A 21,168-nucleotide genomic window follows, 5' to 3' on the forward strand; every position below is an offset into this window, starting at 1 on the left:
GCCATAGATGTGGGCGAAACGTCAGGAGAAAATACTTCTGGAACATGGCCACACAGCCCAAAAGACACACAACAACCCCCCCCCCCCCAAAAAAAAAACAATTTGAAATTTCTGAGAGGTGAAAAAGATGTATTTTTGTGCAATGGGTCCACAATAATTATTACATAATCAGAAGTTCGAATGCAACCAGTCCAGCAATCCACTAAGATTTTATTGGGAATTCTCTAAGGGTGTATTCATATACTGAAAAAGATAGGTTAAGGTAGAAAGTTTATTGCCAATCCTATAACCAAGAGGAAATGAAATAAATAATAATTAAATAGGGATGGAATATAAATCATAAGCATGTTCAGTATGTTGTACTTGGCTGTTTTGTATTTCATGACTATAGTTTACATGCTATTATTGAGCCTTAATAAAAACTGGTTTTAACAATCTAAGTACAAAGAACACATCAATCAAACATCCTCTTTATTGAGAAGGGAAGAGATACTATGGAGAACTATCAGGTAGAATAGAAGGTATATTCTGGATATTTAACTGTTGATATGTACAACAATTAACAAAAGTACAAAGGACTCATTTTTAATAGAGGAGGGCCTATGTATTTCAGAATTCCAAATGAGTTAACAATACAGTTATGTTATAGGAAAGTTCGAATGCTTACCCATGGATTTGCCACAGAACTGCAGTTTTAGTAACTAGGAAGCAGATGTTACCGCAGTCAATCATGCGTATTATATTTGTTTTATTTACGATTTCTAGTGGAAAGTATTTTTACAAAACAAATATTGCTGACTTCATTTGAATTGTTTAGTCTATTGGTGTGTGGATTTAGGTGAATTTTACACCTTTAATCCACTATTAGTATCTAATTACAAGGGGGTTGCTCTGTTTGACCTTGGCTTTGTGCTCTTGTTGCCTCGGCGATTAGGGTGGTCTCAAAGTGACATACCTGAAAGGCCAGACCTCCCAATGCAGAGTCCCTGGTTAGCTATTTATTGTGTGGCGGAGGATAATATATCTGACTCGAATAAGACAAGAGGGGAAAATGTACTGTGTTAATGACAGCAAGAACTCTGGATTAAATTTGAAATTAACTGATAAAATGGAATAGTTATCAGGATTTGACAAGGTTTTTACATGTGTGCAGCATTAAACAGTTCAAACTGAATACAACTTTCAAGTGATTCAGCTGAATTATCTTACATTTAAAAAGTGATCTGCACCATATGGCTATTTATGCTACAACACCAAATGTACAATAGAGGAAACTACTGTACATTTGGAAATGTATCAGTGATATCGGTACAGGCAGCCCCTGAGTTACAAACATCCTACTTACAAATGACTCATAGTTAAGAATGGGGCTGAGACAACAGGAAGTGAGGGAAATCAACCCCTCAGAGGGGAAATTCACTTCTGAAAGAGTTGTCATGGGGAAAAGGTGTTTCCGCTGAAGCTTTCATGCCAATCCTGGTTTCCACAGCAAGCCAAATTTTTGAAAATCTAATTATAACAGGGACAGAAAGTGAAATGTTCTGAACAGGGGCACAGACAACAAAACAAATACCACAGAGGTGTTAACCCTTATCTGTGCTATCCAAAGCTAGCATGTGTGTGTGTGTGTGTGTGTGAAGTTACACTTTAAAAATATACCTGTTCTGACTTACATAAAAATTCAACTTAAGACAAAACCTACAGAATCTATTTTGTTCATAACTTGGGAATGTCCTGTATACTAATTTGTTCAGAGTCTTTCATTACTTGTGTGCACGCAGTAGTGACAGGACTTTCAAGTGATTCATACATGCTGGACAATTATGTTTATATGATAATAATAATAATAAAACTTTATTTATACCCCGCCACCATCTCCCCAACGGGGACTCGGGGCGGCTAACATGGGGCCATGCCCAGAGCAGTACAATATAATAAAATATAAAAACAACATATCATAACACAATTAAAACAATACAATAAATAATAATATACATTACATCAAGAAATCAAAGAACCAATAAAAACAAGGGCAGGCCGCATGAACGCAGAGATAAAAACTCAGAGTGAGAGAGACAAAGGAGTACACCACAGGGGACAGGGAGATATGAAGGTGGAGCAGTCTAGGGAATAGATGTTGGAAGGGAGTAACAAAGAAATATATAGCAGTAATTACTCACCAAAAGCACAGCAGAAGAGCCATGTTTTTAAGTCTTTTTTAAAAGCTAACAGAGTGGGAGCTTGCCTGATCTCAATGGGCAGTGAATTCCATAATCGGGGGGCCACAGCAGAAAAGGCCCTCTCCCTTGTACCCACAAGGTGGGTCTGGGATATAGGCAGTGGTGATAAGAGGTCCTCCCCAGATGATCGCAGAGATCGGGTAGGTTTATGGTAGGAGATACGGTCACAAAGGTAGGTGGGTCCCAAACCGTTTAGGGCTTTATAGGTGATGGTCTGCACCTTGAATTGGGACCGGAAGATGAACGGCAGCCAGTGGAGCTCCTTAAACAAGGGAGTGGATCTCTCCCTGTAGCTTGCCCCGGTTATTAATCTGGCAGCCGAGCGTTGGACCAATTGTAATTTCCGGGCCGTCTTCAAGGGAAGCCCCACATAGAGCGCATTACAGTAGTCCAGTCTAGAGGTAACTAAGGCATGGACCACCATGATCAAGTCAGACTTCACGAGGTATGGTTGCATTTGGCGCAGAAGTTTGAGTTGTGCAAAGGCCCTCCCGGCCACCGCCGACACCTGTGCCTCAAGTGTCAACGCTGAGTCCAGGAGGACCCCCAAACTGCGGACCTGTGATTTCAGGGGGAGTGCAACCCCATCCAGCAGAGGTTGCCACCCAATACCCCGATCCGACGAACGACTGACCAGGAGGGCCTCTGTCTTGTCGGGATTGATTCTCAGCTTGTTCCTCCTCATCCAGTCCGCCACAGCGGCCAGGCACTGGTTCAGCATCCGAGGGGCTTCCTTGGAATCAGATGGAAACAAGTAGTGGATTTTCATGTCATCTGCGTAGAGATGGCAACACCCTCCAAAACTCCGGATGACCTCTCCCAATGGTTTCATGTAGATGCTAAATAGCATGGGGGATAAGATAGACCCCTGCGGGACCCCACAGGTCAATGGCCAGGGGTCCGAGCAGGTGTCCCCCAGCTTCACAATCTGGGAGCAGCCCTCCAGGAAGGACTGGAGCCACTGCAAAACCGTGCCACCGAGCCCCATCCCAGGGAGCCTCCCCAGAAGGATACCATGGTCGATGGTATCAAACGCCGCTGAGATGTCCAAGAGAACCAGCAGGGTCACACTCCCCCTGTCCAGTTCCCTGTGGAGGTCATCCACCAAGGCAACCAAAGCCGTCTCGGTGCTGTACCCAGGCCTGAAGCCAGACTGTGAGCAGTCCAGAAAATCAGTGTCATCGGGAAACCCTGCAAAGGGAAGTCTGTGTGTATACAATTAAATTCAAAGAAAAATGGTCTTGAAATATGAATGGCATCCCCGGTGGCAGTGGGTTAAACTGCTGAGCTGCTGAACTTGCCGACCTAAAGGTCACAGGTTCAAATTTGGGGAGCGGGGTGAGCTCCCACTATTAGCCCCAGTTTCTGCCAATCTAGAAGTTCGAAAACATGCAAATGTGAGTAGATCAATAGGTTCCACTCAGGTGGGAAGGTAACAGCACTCCATGCAGCCATGCTGGCCACATGACTTTGGAGGCATCTACGAACAACTCTGGCTTTTCAGCTTAGAAATGGAGATGAGCACCAACCTCCAGAGTTGGACACGACTGGACTTAATGTCAGGGGAAAACCTTTACCTTTACTAAGAATGTGTTTCTCCTCTCCCATTCAAATGAGTTATCACAATATAATTCAGCTTGTGTTGTCGAAGGCTTTTATGGCCAGAATCACTTGGTTGCTGTGAGTTTCTTGGCTGTATGGCCATATTCCATATGCCACATCAATGGCAGGCATCCTCAGAGGTCCTCTCAACCTCTGAGGATGCCTGCCATAGATGTGGGTGAAACGTCAGGAGAGAATGCTTCTGGAACATGGCCATACAGCCCGGAAAACTCAGCAACCCAATAATTTAGCTTTTGGGGGATTTTCATTTGGGGAAGGGAGCGCCAGGAGAGACAGATATACAATGTAAATAGCACTCTTAAGGCATCGTTCCAGCCCTTTTTCTTGTACATGATGCCTTAAAGCTGTATCTTCCTCAAAACAGGGGGCCTTTATGATGTGTTAAGACTATATTCCCAGCATTCCCAGCCAGCATAGGCAATGGTCATGCCACAATCATTGATGAGATTTGCAAACAATCAAAGCTAAAAGGTGTAGACTGACAGAGAGCTGACTCAGGACATGTATTAATATTGAATGACATTACATCATGATGATGTGATGCAACAGAAAACTTTCTTGAGGCACTGGTTCCTTATGACACATTTCAGCTTCATTCAAATGCTATTATTCATTGAGATGTGCTCTGTGGGACATCCTTGCCAAAATCATCTTCATGTGCTTGGTTGTCTTTAAATAACACTATGAAGCTATATAAGAAAGAACCAGGGACTGGGGCACATGAACCCAGTTTATGGAGCTCCCTTTGGTGAGTGGGTTAAACTGTTGTGATGGCAGGATTGATGACTTGAAGGTTGGGTTGCTGACCTGAAGGTTGCCAGTTTGAATCCAACCCGGGGAGAGTGCGGATGAGCTCCCTCTATCAGCCCCAGCTCATGCGGGGACATAAGAAAAGCCTCCCACAAGCATGGTAAAAAACACCAAAACATCCGGGCATCTTCTGGGCAACGTCCTTGCAGACAGCAAATTCTCTCACACCAGAAGCAGCTTTCAGTTTCTCAAGTCGCTCCTGACACAGAAAAAAAAATGAACCCAGTTGAATGAAAACTGTGCCTAGTCCCCTGAGACAGAATGAATGCTTCAATATGGCTCACATTTTAAAAGCAATATCTGATTAGATCATTTGCTTATCCATATGCAGTGAGGTTCCCCACATTAAAAATCTTTGAATCCTCAAAGCCAAGAAGTTTAACTTTATAGCAATAGTTGTGGAGGGTTGCCATTTAATCCTTTTTTTTTTTTTTTAAGGCTCACATATCTCAATCCGAACACAATACTAACCCCTGCTCCTCCCAACCTTAGCTATTAAGGACCTCGCTGCATACTTCACTTTATAAGGGAGGGAAAATACCTATCCCATTTATGTTTTCCCTGTTTTCTGGTACACGCAAAGAGGGCTGCCTTCTCTGCTGCCATAAAGAATGAAATACATAATTGAGCAGCTTAGCCCTGTAAGCTCGTTCTTTCCTGATTCATCCGTCAAACTGCTATGCAAGTGGCCCCCTAAATTGATAAATTCCCACAGTGCCTGTTGACCCAGCTGCCAAGGCCGCATACAGCAGGTGTTGTTTTCATGACCACCCTGACAGTAATACAAACTGTTTAGCGGTTGCATTGACCTCACAGCTATTAACACTGATACAGGCTCCGCTGGGGACTAGTTTTCAAATATGACAGAATTTCTTAAAGACTAGAGGTCATGAGCAAGTATACCATATAAGAATAAATTTGATACGCTGCTGAGTTTAAAAATCTGAAAGCAAGGGAGATTCTTTTTCTTCCTCCCTACATCACTCCCCTGTTGTAAATCAAGTAATGAGCACTTGGCCAGCCTCCCAGGACTGAAGCAGATGCATTGAAAAAATCATACCTGAAATGTTGCTGTATTTATCCCAAGAAAAGTAGCCACTTATCATCATATGTTATATGTATAGTTAGTAATTTGGTCCAAGGAGGGGAAAAAAACAGAAAACGTTCCTGATAGTATACTTTGAAGGCAAAAACATTGTATTTCATCTCTGTTCCTTCCTCTACCACCAAAACCCAGCTGAACAAAGATGACTTTATGTGTTAATCTTGCTGCTTATATGGTTGTATAATTGTAACTATTGTTGCTTGAAAAGTGAGTCTTTGTGTTTGTGTCTGTGCATTTTTGTCAGTCTTTCAAAAGTTACTTCTAGGCAGAAGAAATATTTATTTACTATATTTCTACCCCGCTTTATCTCACTCCAGGGGGAACTCAAAGCAGCTTCCAGTTTTGGCAACACCACATTGAAACATAAAGCATAGAAATACATAGCACAATTAAACTTTAAAATCGAAATAAACATATAAATACAATTAAAAACTGTTAAAACTTAGCACCAATCCCACAATCATCGTCCAAGCTGCTTCATTTTTATCAGTTCCATGGATGTATATTGCAGTGTGGTAATGCTATTCCCGGAGCCCCCAATGGCGCAGCGGGTTAAACCGCTGAGCTGCTGAACTTGCTGACCAAAAAGTCAGTACTTTGAATCCGGGAAATGGGGTGAGCTCCTGCTGTTAGCTCCAGCTTCTGCCAACCTAGCAGTTCGAAAACATGCAAATCTGAGTAGATCAATAGGTACCAGCGGGCAGGTAACGGCACTCCATGCAGTCATGCTGGCCACATGACCTTGGAGGGGTCTGCGGTTCGAATCTGGAGAGCAAGGTGAGCTCTTGCTGTTAGTCCCAGCTTCTGCCAACCTAGCAGTTCGAAAACATGCAAATGTGAGTAGATCAATAGGTACCGCTCCGGCGGGAAGGTAACGGCGCTCTATGCAGTCATGCTGGCCACATGACCTTGGAGGTGTCTACGGACAATGCCGGCTCTTCGGCTTAGAAATGAAGATGAGCACCAACCCCCAGAGTCCGATACGACTAGACTTAATGTCAAGGAAAACCTTTACCTTACCTAAGCTAATCCCCAAATGCCTGATTCCACGGCCAAGTTTTGACATTTTTCTGAAAACCAGGAGGGAGGAGGCCAATCTAATATTGCTGGGGAGGGAGCTCCATAGCCGAGGGGCCACCACCAAGAAGGCTTTTTCCCTCATCCCCACCAGTCGCAACTGCGAAAGAGGCGGGACCAAGAGCAGGGCCTTGGATAGAATGCTGAAACCATATATTATTTTTAATTATTATTTAGTATTTTATTTTTTATATATCCTGTCTTTCTCCTAACATGAGATGCTGAAGCAGTGGTAGAATGCCACGCTGGGTTCCAGGCCAGCTACTCCATTCTGGAAGGCATGTCACTATGTTATTCTTCTTTAAAATATATTTTTATTAGGGTTTTATAAAGATAATTAGTAAAGTTTGTTATACAACGCAAGTGGGAGAACAATAATTTTTATAGAAAAGTGGGAAAAGATAGAGAATAAGGGGAAGAGAGAAAGAGAAAAGAAAAATAATAATAAATTATATATAAGGTTTCCAAAAATTAGAAAAAAAGAGGGAAAATGTGTTGACTTCCATCTTGCTTTTACTGATCTTTGAGTTAATTCATAGTCAGTATCTTACTGTAGTAATATAACAATCCCTTTGTCTTCTTCTAATCTTGGAATTGGTTAACTTCAGCTGATGAGGTCTAATTTTATCTGTTTTAGATAGTCTTTCACTAGGTCCCAGTTAATCGCTTTCTTGGGTAACCCCTGATTTGGTGATAACCAGTAATAAATAATAATAAAACTTTATTTATATACCGCCCTATCTCCCGGATGGGACTCAGGGCGGTTTACAGTCATAAAAGCAACACAAACATTACATAACAACATAATACACATTATTAAACAAAGTAAAATAATACAATTATAACAATAAATCACACTTACATGACCAGATCAAGGGGACGGGAACCATAAAGGGAAATCTTATGCAATATATTCAGGCTCAGAAGTCGGCGGTAGTCCAATATAATTACTCAAAAACCTGCCGACACCACCAGGTCTTCAGTTCCTTACGGAAATTGGATAATGTAGGGGATTGCCTGATCTCTTTTGGCAATGCATTCCAGAGCCGGGGGGCCACTGCCGAGAAGGCTCGTTCCCTCGTCCCCACCAGCCGCACTTGAGACGGTGGTGGGAGCGCGAGAAGAGCCTCCCCGGAAGATCAAGTAAGTCAACCTGTCTATGTTATTCCTCTTAAAAGTGACTTTCCTAACTTTGGTAGGGCCGTAACTAAAGTGGGAGGATTTGATGCTAGATAGCTGCTTCCCAGGAGTCCCCTAATATTTTAGTGCACAGTAATATTTATAAAAACACAATGGTGCTTTTCACTTTCATATGACATCATCCATTATGACAAAAAAAACAAAGAGTATAAGTTGGCATTTATGGGGGAATTGACATGTTGAAGGAAATCCTTTTTAAAACTCTACTTTGATGAAGTATGCTGATGAAGTTGTTGCTTGGGTCTTCCTTAAAAATACTGCTACTGGGTGCTGAATCCTACTCTGTTCTTAAAACAACGGATTCCCTCTTCATCAAAATGCTGACATTTCTGTAAAATACATTTTCCACACTTGATTTTTTCAACAAAAAAAAGCCTTCAGGGTTTTTTGGAAGAAAAATGTTATTTCAGCCAATGTGTAAATAGTTTCTCTTTGACTCTGACTTTGAAATAAGTAGGTTGTCTGTTTAATTTTCTGCAGACCTTTAGTCCCAGAAGAATGCAAAAGAACAGCTCTTCCTGCACAGATATTGACATCTGAATGCTCAAGGCATTGTCGAAATGGGCACTGCACTCCCACTGGAAAATGCTGCTGTAATCAAGGCTGGGAAGGGGAGTTCTGCAGAACTGGTTAGTACTCATTTCACTGTAATTTGTGAACACCATTCTGGGAATATATTTTAAATATATTGGAGCTTCTAGAAAATAAATAGTGGATACATAAAAATGTAGGAGGAGAAATTAGGAAGTTAAACCTCACAGAGAGAAAAATGCTTACGTTCTTTGTAAAATATATATAAATAGCTTTATTTACAAATTCAGATGCAACTTCTTGAGAATAAAAGAAAGAATGCATATGACATGGTATTAGAGAAAAGGTTTTTTATAATACTGTGGAAAAACACTCTGCAAAACATAAGCGCTAATGGAGGAGAAAAAGGGAGGAAAGCAAAATGGCTATAGGTTTTGGATGATACAGGAAGGGAGGGTGTGGAAAAATAAAAGAAACCAGAAATCACCATAAACGCAATATATCTGCTGTCTTTGGAATAACATGCCAACTAGCAATTAGTAAGTATGGGCATGCTAAGGTTGCTACTCCTAATTCTGGTTGCCAGAAGATCGAGATAAGTTGAGAAATGATACAGTTGATACAAAGAAAAGGGGATGTGGCTAGAAAATCACTAAATCTTGTGGTAGCCCTGGAAAAACATCTCCCTCCTACAGTATGAATGCCTAGAAAGCCTGAAGGGACTTTCTGCGAGTTCAAAAATACCCATACAAAGTAGAGACAATTTGCTCCAAGGCCCTAGATTCCTACTCTGGAATCTCTGGGGCACTTCATAATGTTCTTTCCAGTAAATCATGGTCCTTCTATGAACAAAATAAAATGTACTTTTAGAATGTCTTTATACATATACTTACTATTTTAAAATATTTTTTAAGAACTGATTACAGGGATTGGAAAGCTCAAGAAACCAGAGGAAAATTGTAAAGCATATGGAGGATGAAATCTATTCAGTGGATGAAAGCTATATTGAATTACATTTTTCAAACTACAACATATTTGTATTATTTTTAATCCAATTTTAAAGTAAATAATCCATCCCTAAAGGCACCAGATCCCATCTGGTCTTTGAAGCTAAGCAGATTAGTACTTGGATAGGAAACTGCTAACAAATATCAGGTGTTGTAGGCAGAGACGGTCCAACAATGAGGCAAATTAAGCGGTCACTTTGGGCACCAAACATACGGGGGCGCAATCGAGACTGCTTTTTCTGTTGATTTGTTGTAAAACATGATGTTTTGGTGCTTAATTTGTAAAATCTTAATGTAATTTGATGTTTAATAGGCTTTTCCTTAATCCCTGCTTATTATCCAACATTTTCGTTTTTCCAGTGCTTTTATTTTTCAGTGATTGTTTTTTTTTGGGGGGCGCCAAAATTCTGTTCACCTACACTTGAAAAATACCTAGGGCTGGCTCTGATTGTAGGATACATTTTAGATGAAGGAGCTGGCAAGACCACCTCTGAGTATCCCTTGCCTAAAAACACCTTATGAAGAGATTGCCATGATTTCAGTGTAGACACATACAAACAAAATCTTTCCTAAAAATCCTGAAATGGTTGCTTTGAAAAAAATATTGTACCACCATGATCATAGAGTTGGAACAGACCACAAGAATAATCCAATCCAGTCCATCTGTTTTCTAAAAGTGACTCATTTTCTAATCCCTAAGAGCATTTAAATTAGTTTTTTGTTGTTGTTTGTTTTTTGTAACAGCAAAATGTGATCCAGCCTGTCGACATGGAGGTGTCTGCATACGACCAAACAAGTGCTTGTGTAAAAAAGGCTATCTTGGTGTTCAGTGTGAACAAGTGGATAGAAACATCCGAAGAGTGACAAGGGCAGGTATTCTTGATCAGATCATAGACATGACATCCTATCTGCTGGATCTAACCAGCTATATTGTATAGTTTCTGAGACTGTTTGGATACTACATTTTCAATGGGCATTTATTTTTGAATCTTTCCTTTTTCCTTTTTTTTTAAAAAGACTGTTATCCTGCTTTACAACTCCAGTGATTCCACTGAACTTGTAGATCTGTCTTTTGCGTTTTTAGAAAAGCAGAAGTGTACGATTCACGCACAAACATCTGGTTGCATAACTAGTGGAACAGTAAAATTATATTTCTTCATGTGAAGTAGTTTACACAGAAACTCCACTGTTAGCTGCAAATAATTTTTTGGTGATATCCCAATGAATTTTTCAATAACCCACCAATTTTATGTCTAAAATTATTTAACTGCAACAATCATGAAAGGAGTTTTGAAACTGCTGGACAATATTAAAACTTTGTTTTAAGCCCTGTTAAGGTGCAACAAATGGCAAGTAGGTTCATGTACCCAATGGATATTCAGCTCACATACAATAAACACACTGCCATTTCTCCACTTGTATAGACGGCCATCCTATGACCAGTATAAAAGGGCTATTGTAGTAAGACCTGCCACTCACTGGAAGCTGCAATGACCAAACTGTTGTAGGAAAATGGCAATTATGATGTGGAAAATATGGCCATGTGAGTACATCATCCCATTGTGAGACAATATTTCAGAACTCCTACATGTATTTTTATTTAGACCTCAATTCATTGTAAGATTGTAATCTATGCCTCTATCAATGTAACAGAATGTTATGCACTTAACTACTTTACCTAGCATAAAAGCAAAAACCTGGCTGTTGTAGTTTATTTTCTACACTGTGTCAAGCTCTTAATAATTAAATTATATCTGCTTATTTTAAAACCAGTCATTTTGGAAGGTCTACTTTTTAGTGAATATCTTATTTAACAATGGGCACTGGGTTTGTGTTACCTATTTATATTATTTTATTTTTTATAATATAGACATACCTAGATGAACAGCTTTGCCATATCCTGTAAAAAATGAAAGTTACATTTTTCTACAACTTAATTGGAATAATGAGGAGTGAAAGTGCACACACACTCTTTAATGTGTTCTGTACCTAATATAGGCATGTCTCTTTGTGTCAACCTTTGTTCATAATCGATGGAGAAGCAGCATCAACCAACCAGCCAACCAGTCACTGTAAATGTTGATAAGAGTTCTTTCCACTATGTCAGGACTGGCCCATTTGTATGCTATTAGAATCTATTACAGAATTCACACTGAATGGAACGTCACTGGATGGAAACTTATTTTAGTTAAAGCATTGACTTTATAAGAGAATACTTGTACAAATCATAAAAATTATGAATATTGCCAAATATGGTTTAAAATGTAAATGTTTCTTGGAGAGTTAACAGAATACTGTTTTCCTTTTTTGTAAATGTATCAATAAATTTGATGTACATGCTGTATTCAGAATTGTTAAAGTATGAATTAATATTTGGACTATAGCTGCATCTTCAGAATTTAAAATGTTTATTTCTGCAATATTTGTGACCTGGTCTGTGTTCATACTTGCGATGTATATCAATTTCTCTTTGTGCTATTGTTTTTACAGAAAAGTCTTCCCACACAGAGAGAAGGGAAGAGCAAGTGTGCCCTTCGTCCCACAGTTCATCAAACACCTGTTCCTTTGCCAATAGTGTGCAATGTTTTAAGCAATGTAGCTTGACATTTTAACCAAACATTCCCATACCTTCTGCAAAGGGAATGCCTATAAAGTGAATTCTTCAGTCACTGAGTAAGATCACTCAATTTCATAAATTTTAGTACAGCTGTAGGTTGTAAGAAAAAATGAGAAACACAACCTGTTCTTGTCCAAATGAAGATGTTATAGAAAGAGCAAAAGGATACATGGTCTACACTTGGCATCCACCTATGATTACTCTTGGGTTTCAAATGACCTCCTGACAAATGGAAATTGGTTGAGAAATCTTGGTCGAGTGCTTAGTGAACAATGGTCTGCATTAAAAAGTGCATGCATAATTTTGCACAATGTAGATCCAACTGACACTCTATTCAGAAAGGGTTCAGGATTAAATGAGCATGGAGAACCAAATTACCCTCTTGCCCAAGAAAAGGGTGGTCTCTTGCAATCCTACTAGCACCTCATTGGCTAAGCAGTGTGACAAATCTCGCAATGAACCTTGCAATAGTCTGCATCTGTAGGTTAATAGCAGCCTTTTGTCTCCATTGCTTTCTCCCTATAGTCCTGTTACTGAATCACATCACAAAAAGTTTTACAATTTTAAAAAAATGTCCTGGCAACCATTTTTGTACACTGACCTTACCATCTAAGCTTCTCCTGTTCAACGTGGGGGTGACATTAACAAAATGTGAACCTCTAGAGAATAAGACAGCTGTCTAAATCTGTCAAATAGTACCATTTTACAGCACATAGTACTGTTCATAGCTTTGGCAAAATAAGAATAAAATTACCGCAACATTTACAAGCAACTCACATGTAGAATTTCAAATAGCTGGTATTCCCTTGCAAGCCTGGGGAATGGAGCAGATGGGAAGGGCATTTATTTCCAAGTGAACACAAGGTTGTATGTTTCAAGCAAATATTTTCAATCCCTACATTTTTCAATCAATTTAAATAATGCACAGTTTATCGTGGTAATAAGAACCTCACACATCATCTTACAAGGTTAAAGCTAAGACATGTTGATTCAGCATAAGCACAGGGATACTGTATTATCACTGCCTTTAGAGGTGATTTGTTTAAAGGTTTAAATTGCAATGCTATGTTAAATTAATGCGACATACCCCTGAGTAGAGATAAATAGGATTGCACATTTGGTGGAATATACTATATATTAAGTAAAACATTTTTAAATTATTTGAGTGACAACATTATTGCTAATAAAAGTTCAAAGAACGAGACCCTAAAAATAAAGTTACAATAAATCATTTATTTCCAGTCAAAATATGAAGTTGACACATCAGTTAGTTTATATGGTAAAACAAACCAAAATCACACAAGAACCAAAAGATATTTGTCCTTGGGTTCAGATTTTTGTCCTTCTGTTCTGGTTTACAGTTCTAATAAGGTTATTATGAAATCTTGTTATTATTTCCACAGCAATTTATTTTGGAATGAGAAAAGAAGACATCTTTCAGGTTTTCCTACTCTCAAATATAACCCCCCCCCCAAATGTTTATATTTACTTTATAAATTGAATTGACTGCAATAATTTATACACTGTGTTTTAAGAATGCAAATAATAATGACACAGTCATCTTCCTCTCTCATGATAAATATGGTGCTATTAAATAGCTATACAGGCCATTTACCAATCTTTCGGATCATTTTGTGTGTCAGTGTGCTAGCAAAAGTGCAATGATCAACTGCAGCAGTCAAATATACGTGAAATGTATGGAAGCAGGGAGAATCAGGTCATAATGGCTTCTAGAATTAAAGATGGAAGCATTTTCAATGTCAGCATCTCTATTTCCATTAATTTCATTGATTTATGACTGCTCAAACCTAGAGCGAGTTCTACCATTAAATTGATGAGACAGCAAATGTGGTCTAGCAGCACTGAGAGATCCCAATCTGTTTCTCCTAAATCTCAGAGGTAAGTCTTTTCTGTCTCTAGGAAAACACAGAAGTGTGTATCATACTATCCGACAAGATACCCCCAACTCTCCTGCTGTCTTCAAGTATGGAATAGGAGTCTGAGCCATTGCTATTGTTTCAACTACCAATCCATTATGTGGATATGAAATAGAAAGGGACACCTTTTTATCTTTTGCTTCAGGATACAAAATAGCTTTGGCAGGCCCTGTTCAAAGTTTAATCAACTACTATATCTGTCATTATTAAGGGTTGCTCAATCACATAGTATGCAGGCCCCATGTTTATCTGCCTCTGTCAAAGCCGGACGGGAAAAAGCAGGATTTTTCATAACGGCGGGTTAGTCAATCATCATTCCTGTGTTGCATCACATTCTGGTAGTCATTCCATTCCCGTCAGATTGTTTGTATATTTTTAATACCAGCCTACCCAGTGAAGCAAACATAAAGAAGTTTGCATCACCAGAATCCCATTCTGGCCCACTTACAATTGGTAATTATAGAATAGAGCTAGACAAATAGCAATTCTAGGGTCTCATGCAATTTCAACCTAATTGGGTGTAGCCCTCTATTTAGCTCTGAGGCAATAGCAATCAGTCACTCTCTCGTGCAAAGAGGTTCCTCTAGAGCTGCTATAGAGGTGATAGAATGTCATCATGAACAAGGAGAATTGTCTAAGGCTTTCATGGTCAGAATCACTGGGTTGCTGTGAGTCTTTTGGGCTATATGGCAATTTTCCAGAAGCTTTCTCTTCTGATGTTTTGCCCACATCTGTGGCAGGCAATCTCAGAGGTTGTGAGATTTGGGTGAAATGTCAGAAGAGAAAGCTTTTAGAACATGGCCATACAACCCGAAAGACTCATAGCAACTAGAATTGTCATGAACTAAAAAAAAAAAATGCTAGTATTTAATTAATATTTGAAAAATAGCTAGAGTTCCCTTGGTATGCAATAAGGAAACAGCAAGTACAGTTTCATGTGTTCTGAGGTTCAGCCCTTTAGCCTTTTAAGCTTAAATCTATTTTTTAAATTCACTATTGAAACTTTAAAAGAAAGTATAGACAAAACTAAGATATCCTAATATCTGTACAGTGGAGCCCCCAGTGGCACAATGGGTTAAATTCTTGTGCCAGCAGGACTGCTGATCAAAAGACTGGCAGTTCGAATCTGGGAGAGGGGTGAGCTCCCATCTGTCAGCTCCAGCTTCTCATGCAGGGACATGAGAGAAACCTCCCACAGGATGGGATATCCCCTGGGCAACATCCTTGCAGACAGCCTATTCTCTTACACCAGAAGCAACTTGCAGTTTCTCAAGTCACTCCTGAGATGAAAAAAAATCTGTACAGTCATATACAGTAGGTCCATGTATTATGTGAGGGATTTGTTTGAGCAATATGATCTTTGTGTAAATTCTGGAACCCTTTTTCCGGGAAGAGAATTTGCCAGTTTCGTTTGGGTATGCCAGTATGTTGCCGAGAGTTGAAAATGCTGTACATACAGTCAAAATACTCTTTTGCCTGCAGAGAGGGGAGTAACTGAAGGGAAGATTCACATGTTGGGGTGCGGCTTACCTGTGCTGAGCTCTCAAAAACAGCTTCTTCTCCAGGTGCCATATCTGGCGGGAATACAGCCATACTTCTTGCTCTGCCAAGAACAAGGTTTCTCTCCTTTCTCTTTTGAGAGAAGCACAGCTAGGTCTCTGTTAACTCTTCCAGGAGAGGAAGGAGATGAACCATTTCCTCTGCTGAGAGAATCACGCTTGGGCTATCCACTTGATTCAGCACCCAAATGAAGTGCTTTTGGGAATTTGGCACAAGCATTCTTGTCCCCTGCTGCTCTCGCCTTTATCCATGGAAGGGTTCCTCACATACAACTGAAACCGTGTAACATGAATTCACATAATATGTGGGCCTACTATCTAGATATATACGACATTTGTAAATTAATAATTTTAATGAATATCTAAAAAACAAAGAAAATAAACATGCACCCACTCCTCAATGGAATAAAAAGAGACAACATAAATTCATTTTGGTTCTAACTCTTCAATCCTCATTCAACAAAATTTGCCTTAATGTGATAATTTGCAGGATTATATTTACAAGAAGTAAAGAGTTTTATTATTTAAAAGTTTAACTTTTTAAAGTAACATACTATCCTTAAACTTTTTTCAAATCACACGTGTGCAGAAATCTTCATTCTACACATTGCATGTTGTCATTGCACTGCTCGTACTATATATAGGCATTTTACCATTATACAAAGATGGGAGGAATTTGATTCAACAAAGAATAAAGTGCCATATACAAAGTCTTGCTTTTTGATGCTGCACAATAAAATCTACCTATTGTTAATTAATGTAACTTAACATATTACTTATTTGTATGTTTTCCTGCAACTTTCCATGCATTGTCTATTTTATTATATATTGACAATAAAAAAATCTACTTTTTAATCTTTCTAAATATGTCTACTCTATCCCCTTCCACCCAACAAAATGCATATACCTGTAAATGGAAGAACTGTCTCATGAAATACCAATGATATGTAATGTGTCTAAGAAGACTGGTGGGTTTTGCCCATGTTTCTACATAGAGGCTCAAAAGTAAATGAATATTCCATCTTCTTCATTCTAACCACCCTAAATAGAAAATTTGCAACATGATTCAAACCTTTGAGGATTCTCTAGTAGTGTTGTCCTATACAATCTATTTAGTTGCATTAACATGCAGCAAGGTTTCTGTGAACAACAAAGCATACCCCCATAAGCCCTTCTCTCTCTATCTCTGTTCCCACTCATAGTCTTGATGAACCCGACCAAATTCATTACTCCATTGGAGCAATGTTTGTTGTGATGTGATGTGATGTGATGTGAAGGCAAATAGTTAATCCCACTCCTCACAATATTGTTCTTAATCTAGACTAAGTGCGCTTCTAGAGTTAATCCCGCTTCAGCACAGGTTTAAAAAACCCATTTTGGCACAGGTTTAAGTTCATATACACAGCCCCAAAACCCAGGCTATCTCGGGGTGGGGTGTCTAAGTGCCATCACAGTAACTACTGGAATAGCATCCAGCCACCCTGAAGCCCCCAAAAGTAAGTAAGTAAGTAAGTAACTTTATTCTTCTATCCCGCCACCATCTCCCGGCAGGGACTCAGAGCGGCTAACATGGGACAAAGGCCCGAAACCAATAAACAAAGTACAACAATTAAAACATATTACAATGAATAAAAACACAGTAAAATTGACATTATGCAAAACAATACATTAAACCATAAAAATTCCTAAAATGAGTAAAAATGAAATAAAATAAGATGGACCACCAGGTTGGTGGAAGGGGATAGCGTGGAGGGGCCATTTGAACTAAAGTGCAATAGTATAGTTACAAAGTGCTTCGGGGCAAACGGACAAAGTGCAAACATTTCTCGACCGTTGGGGTGGGGACAGACGTCCAATTAATTATAGGGAAAGGTAACAGTGTGGAAAAAGTGTATTAATTTAAATGTTGGTCTGGGGACTAAATTATTCAAATGCACAACGAAAAAACCAAGTTTTAAACTCCTTTTTAAAAGATGCAAGGTTGCAAATTTTGCAAATTTTAAACAAGCTTTAAAATTTTAAAAATTTACCAGGCCGCCATTATGGTGGTTCTTCTGTCTTCCTGACATTTAGAAATGATGCACCAAGAGAACAGAAAGACCACTGTAATGGAAGCCTGATAAGTTTTTAAAAAGTAAGCTTGTTTTGGGGGCTTGGTGGGAGGGGATGGGCACCATCTCGCATCTTTGGGCTCCAGGAGCCCAAAAGGTGCGAGATGGTAAATGGGAACTCATCCACAGGTAGTCTCAGGACTACCCGAAGGTAAGTCGGGGGTCGGGCTGTGGCGCAGGCTGTTGAGCAGCTGTAATACATCACTCTGACCATGAGGTCATGAGTTCGAGGCCAGCCTGTGGTGGGGTGAGCACCCGTCAATTAAAAATTAAAAATAGCCCCTGCTCATGGTTGACCTAGCAACCCAAAAGATAGTTGCATCTATCAAGTAGGAAATAAGGTACCACTTATAAAAGTGGGGAGGCAAGTTTAATTAATTTACAACCTGGAATGAGGAAGTGCCATCAGAGTGGATGATGATGCAGCTGCTCCCCTCTGTGGCCAGAATCGAACATCCCCTCAGAAGAAGGTTAAATTGCCTCTGCGTCTGTCTGTCTCGGTCTTTGTTTGATGTGTTTATGGGCATTTAATGTTTGCCCTATGTGTGTATAATGTGATCCGCCCTGAGTCCCCTTCGGGGTGAGAAGGGCAGAATATAAATACTGTAAATAAATAAATAAATAAGTCCCAGCAGACCCAATACTCCATTAGATTTGGGCCTTTCAGGAAGGCCTAGATTAATTGGCTTTTACCTGGGATGTTTTTTGGACACCTTTGGTAAAAGTATGACAGGCCACACATTTTTGGGCCTGTCTGGAAGAGCCCTAGCTCATCATTGCTGTTAAAAATTCATCCAATAGGTGGTTTGACCCTCAATCTAGATCAGGTACAAAGAAGGGCAGGAATTTCATCAGCTCTTTCATGCAGGCCTGCTGTAAAATATAAATGCACATCCCTATTCTCAGTTTCCGGTGGCCTTCCCAAACTGGACTGTTGCATGCTCCCATTCCTCATGGTCCATACTGCTGATGGTTCTTTTGCAGAATAAAATTTGGCAGGATGACAAGATACTGCATAGAATAGACATCTTGAATAGTAGCATAAATCATATTAAAGATAGAAGATGAGGATAATTAAACCTACTGAGATTCTATATCAAGCTATTAATGGTACACAAACTTGTGTAGTCATCTTATCACATGGCAAGGCTTTAGCTTGTGGTCAACGCCTCATTTGGAATAGAGGATTTCATTGGCCATACTCTTTAAGACCTGATAACAAATACAGTAGGTAGCTCTCCTGCTCCCATCGTGCCTTAACATAGACATGTGGGCTAAGAATTGCAGTTCTATAAAATATGATGAGTGACAGAAATATTAAACATAGCAATTAAAACAATCAATTTAAAACAATCCAAAAAATACATTTAAAACAGTATAATAAAATACTTAATCCATTCGTCCACATAAACCTTGCACGTAAACCTTAGTCCGGACCGAGTTAAAGCCATCATAATTCATTCATTAAACGCTTGTTCGCAAAGCCAGGTCTTTACCTTTTTTCTGAAACTCAGAAGGGATGGAGCCTGCCGGATGTCACTGGGGAGGGAGTTCCACAGCTGAGGAGCCACCACCGAGAAGGCCCTGTCCCTCGTTCCCACCAGCCGCACTTGTGAGGCAGGTGGGACCGAGAGCAGGGCCTCCCCAGACGATCTTAAAGTTCTCATGGGCTCATAGGAGGAGATACGTTCGGATAGGTAAGTTGGACCAGAACCGTTTAGGGCTTTGTAGGCCAAAACCAGCACTTTGAATTGGGCTCGGTAGCATATTGGCAGCCAGTGGAGCTGACGCAACAGAGGAGTGGTGTGCTCCCTGTACGCCGCTCCAGTTATAAGCCTGGCTGCCGCTCGTTGTACTAATTGAAGCTTCCAGGCCGTCTTCAAAGGCAGCCCCACGTAGAGCGCGTTGCAGTAGTCCAAACGAGCTGTAACCAGAGCGTGGACCACCGTGGCCAAGTCAGACCTCCCAAGGAACGGGCGCAGCTGGCGCACAAGTTTGAGTTGTGCAAAGGCTCCCCTGGCCACCGCTGAGACCTGGGGTTCCAGGCTCAGCGATGAGTCCAGGAGAACCCCCAGACTGCGAACCTGTGTCTTCAGGGGGAGTGCGACCCCGTCCAACACAGGCTGTAACTCTATTCCCTGTTCAGCCTTACGACTGACCAGGAGGACCTCTGTCTTGTCTGGATTCAATTTCAATTTGTTAGCCCTCATCCAGTCCGACACAGCGGCCAGACACCGGTTCAGGACCTGGACAGCCTCCTTAGTGACAGGTGGGAAGGAGTGACAGAGCTGGACATCATCTGCGTACAGATGACACCGCACCCCGAAACTCCGGATGATCTCTCCCAGAGGCTTCATGTATATGTTGAACAACATGGGGGACAGTACTGACCCCTGCGGGACCCCACAAGTCAATGGTTGTGGGGCCGAGCAGGTGTCCCCCAAGGACACCATCTGGGACCGACCCTCCAGGAAGGACCGGAGCCACTGCAGAACAGTACCTCCAAGCCCCATCCCGGCAAGGCGCCCCAGAAGGATACCGTGATCGACGGTATCGAAGGCCGCTGAGAGGTCCAGCAGAATCAGCAGGGACACACTCCCCCTGTCCAGTTCCCGGCGTAGATCACTGACTAAGGCGACCAAGGCTGTCTCGGTACCATGCCCCGGCCTGAAGCCAGACTGTGCCGGATCCAGAAAATCAGTGTCAACCAAGAATGCCTGGAGTTGTGCGGCCACCACACGTTCCATGACCTTGCCCAAAAAGGGGAGATTGGAAATAGGCTGAAAGTTCTCCAATTGAGTGGGGTCCAGTGATGGCTTCTTCAACAGCGGTTTGATCACAGCCAATTTAAGGCTCGCTGGAAAAATGCCTTCCTGAAGGGAGGCATTCACCACCACCTTCACCCACTCGGCCAACCCCCCTCTGGCTTCCTTTATCAGCCAGGATGGGCAGGGGTCTAGGATGCATGTGGTAGCCCTCACCTCTCCAAGCACCTTGTCCACATCCTCAGGCTGAACCAATTGAAAAGAATCCATCAAAATAGGACAAGCAGGTGCTCGTGTTACATCCTCGGAGACTGCCGTTAATATGGTGTCAAAGCCGGAGCGGATCAGAGCGACTTTGTCCGCAAAGGACCGAGCAAATGCTTCGCAGCGGGCTGCCGAGTTGTCAGGGATCCCGTCTTGAGCGACGGGATTTAATAAGCCTCTGACAACCCGGAACAGCTCCGCCGGACGGTTCTTTGCAGACGTAATATTAGCTGCCAAGAAAGCATATGCCCTGAGGTAGAGACACAGCCGTGTTCGGTCTGATTCGTTCCACTCTGAACGCCACACGCGCTCTAGTTCCTTC

At 40.9% G+C, this 21,168-nt stretch overlaps 2 protein-coding genes across 4 annotated transcripts in view; one reads left to right on the forward strand and one right to left on the reverse strand.

Moving 5' to 3' along the window:
• hhip (hedgehog interacting protein) overlaps positions 1-16,561 on the forward strand; it is a 106,535-nt gene extending 89,974 nt beyond the window's left edge. The window contains exons 12-14 of one of the 3 annotated variants that reach the window (XM_062980911.1): positions 8,536-8,684; positions 10,338-10,466; positions 12,084-16,561. In XM_062980911.1, coding sequence (XP_062836981.1) covers positions 8,536-8,684; positions 10,338-10,466; positions 12,084-12,205 — 400 coding nt within the window. In that variant the 3' untranslated portion in view covers positions 12,206-16,561. Of the gene's footprint in view, positions 1-8,535; positions 8,685-10,337; positions 11,938-12,083 lie in introns of those variants that run through there. The other 2 variants (XM_062980912.1, XM_062980913.1) reach the window with 2 other exon arrangements.
• Positions 1-21,168, reverse strand: part of anapc10 (anaphase promoting complex subunit 10) — a 116,919-nt gene that overhangs the window by 18,363 nt on the left and 77,388 nt on the right. The gene's annotated exons all lie outside the window — the stretch shown is intronic.

The sequence above is a fragment of the Anolis carolinensis genome, chromosome 5 (genome assembly GCF_035594765.1).
Source record: "Anolis carolinensis isolate JA03-04 chromosome 5, rAnoCar3.1.pri, whole genome shotgun sequence".
Lineage (NCBI taxonomy): Eukaryota > Metazoa > Chordata > Lepidosauria > Squamata > Dactyloidae > Anolis > Anolis carolinensis.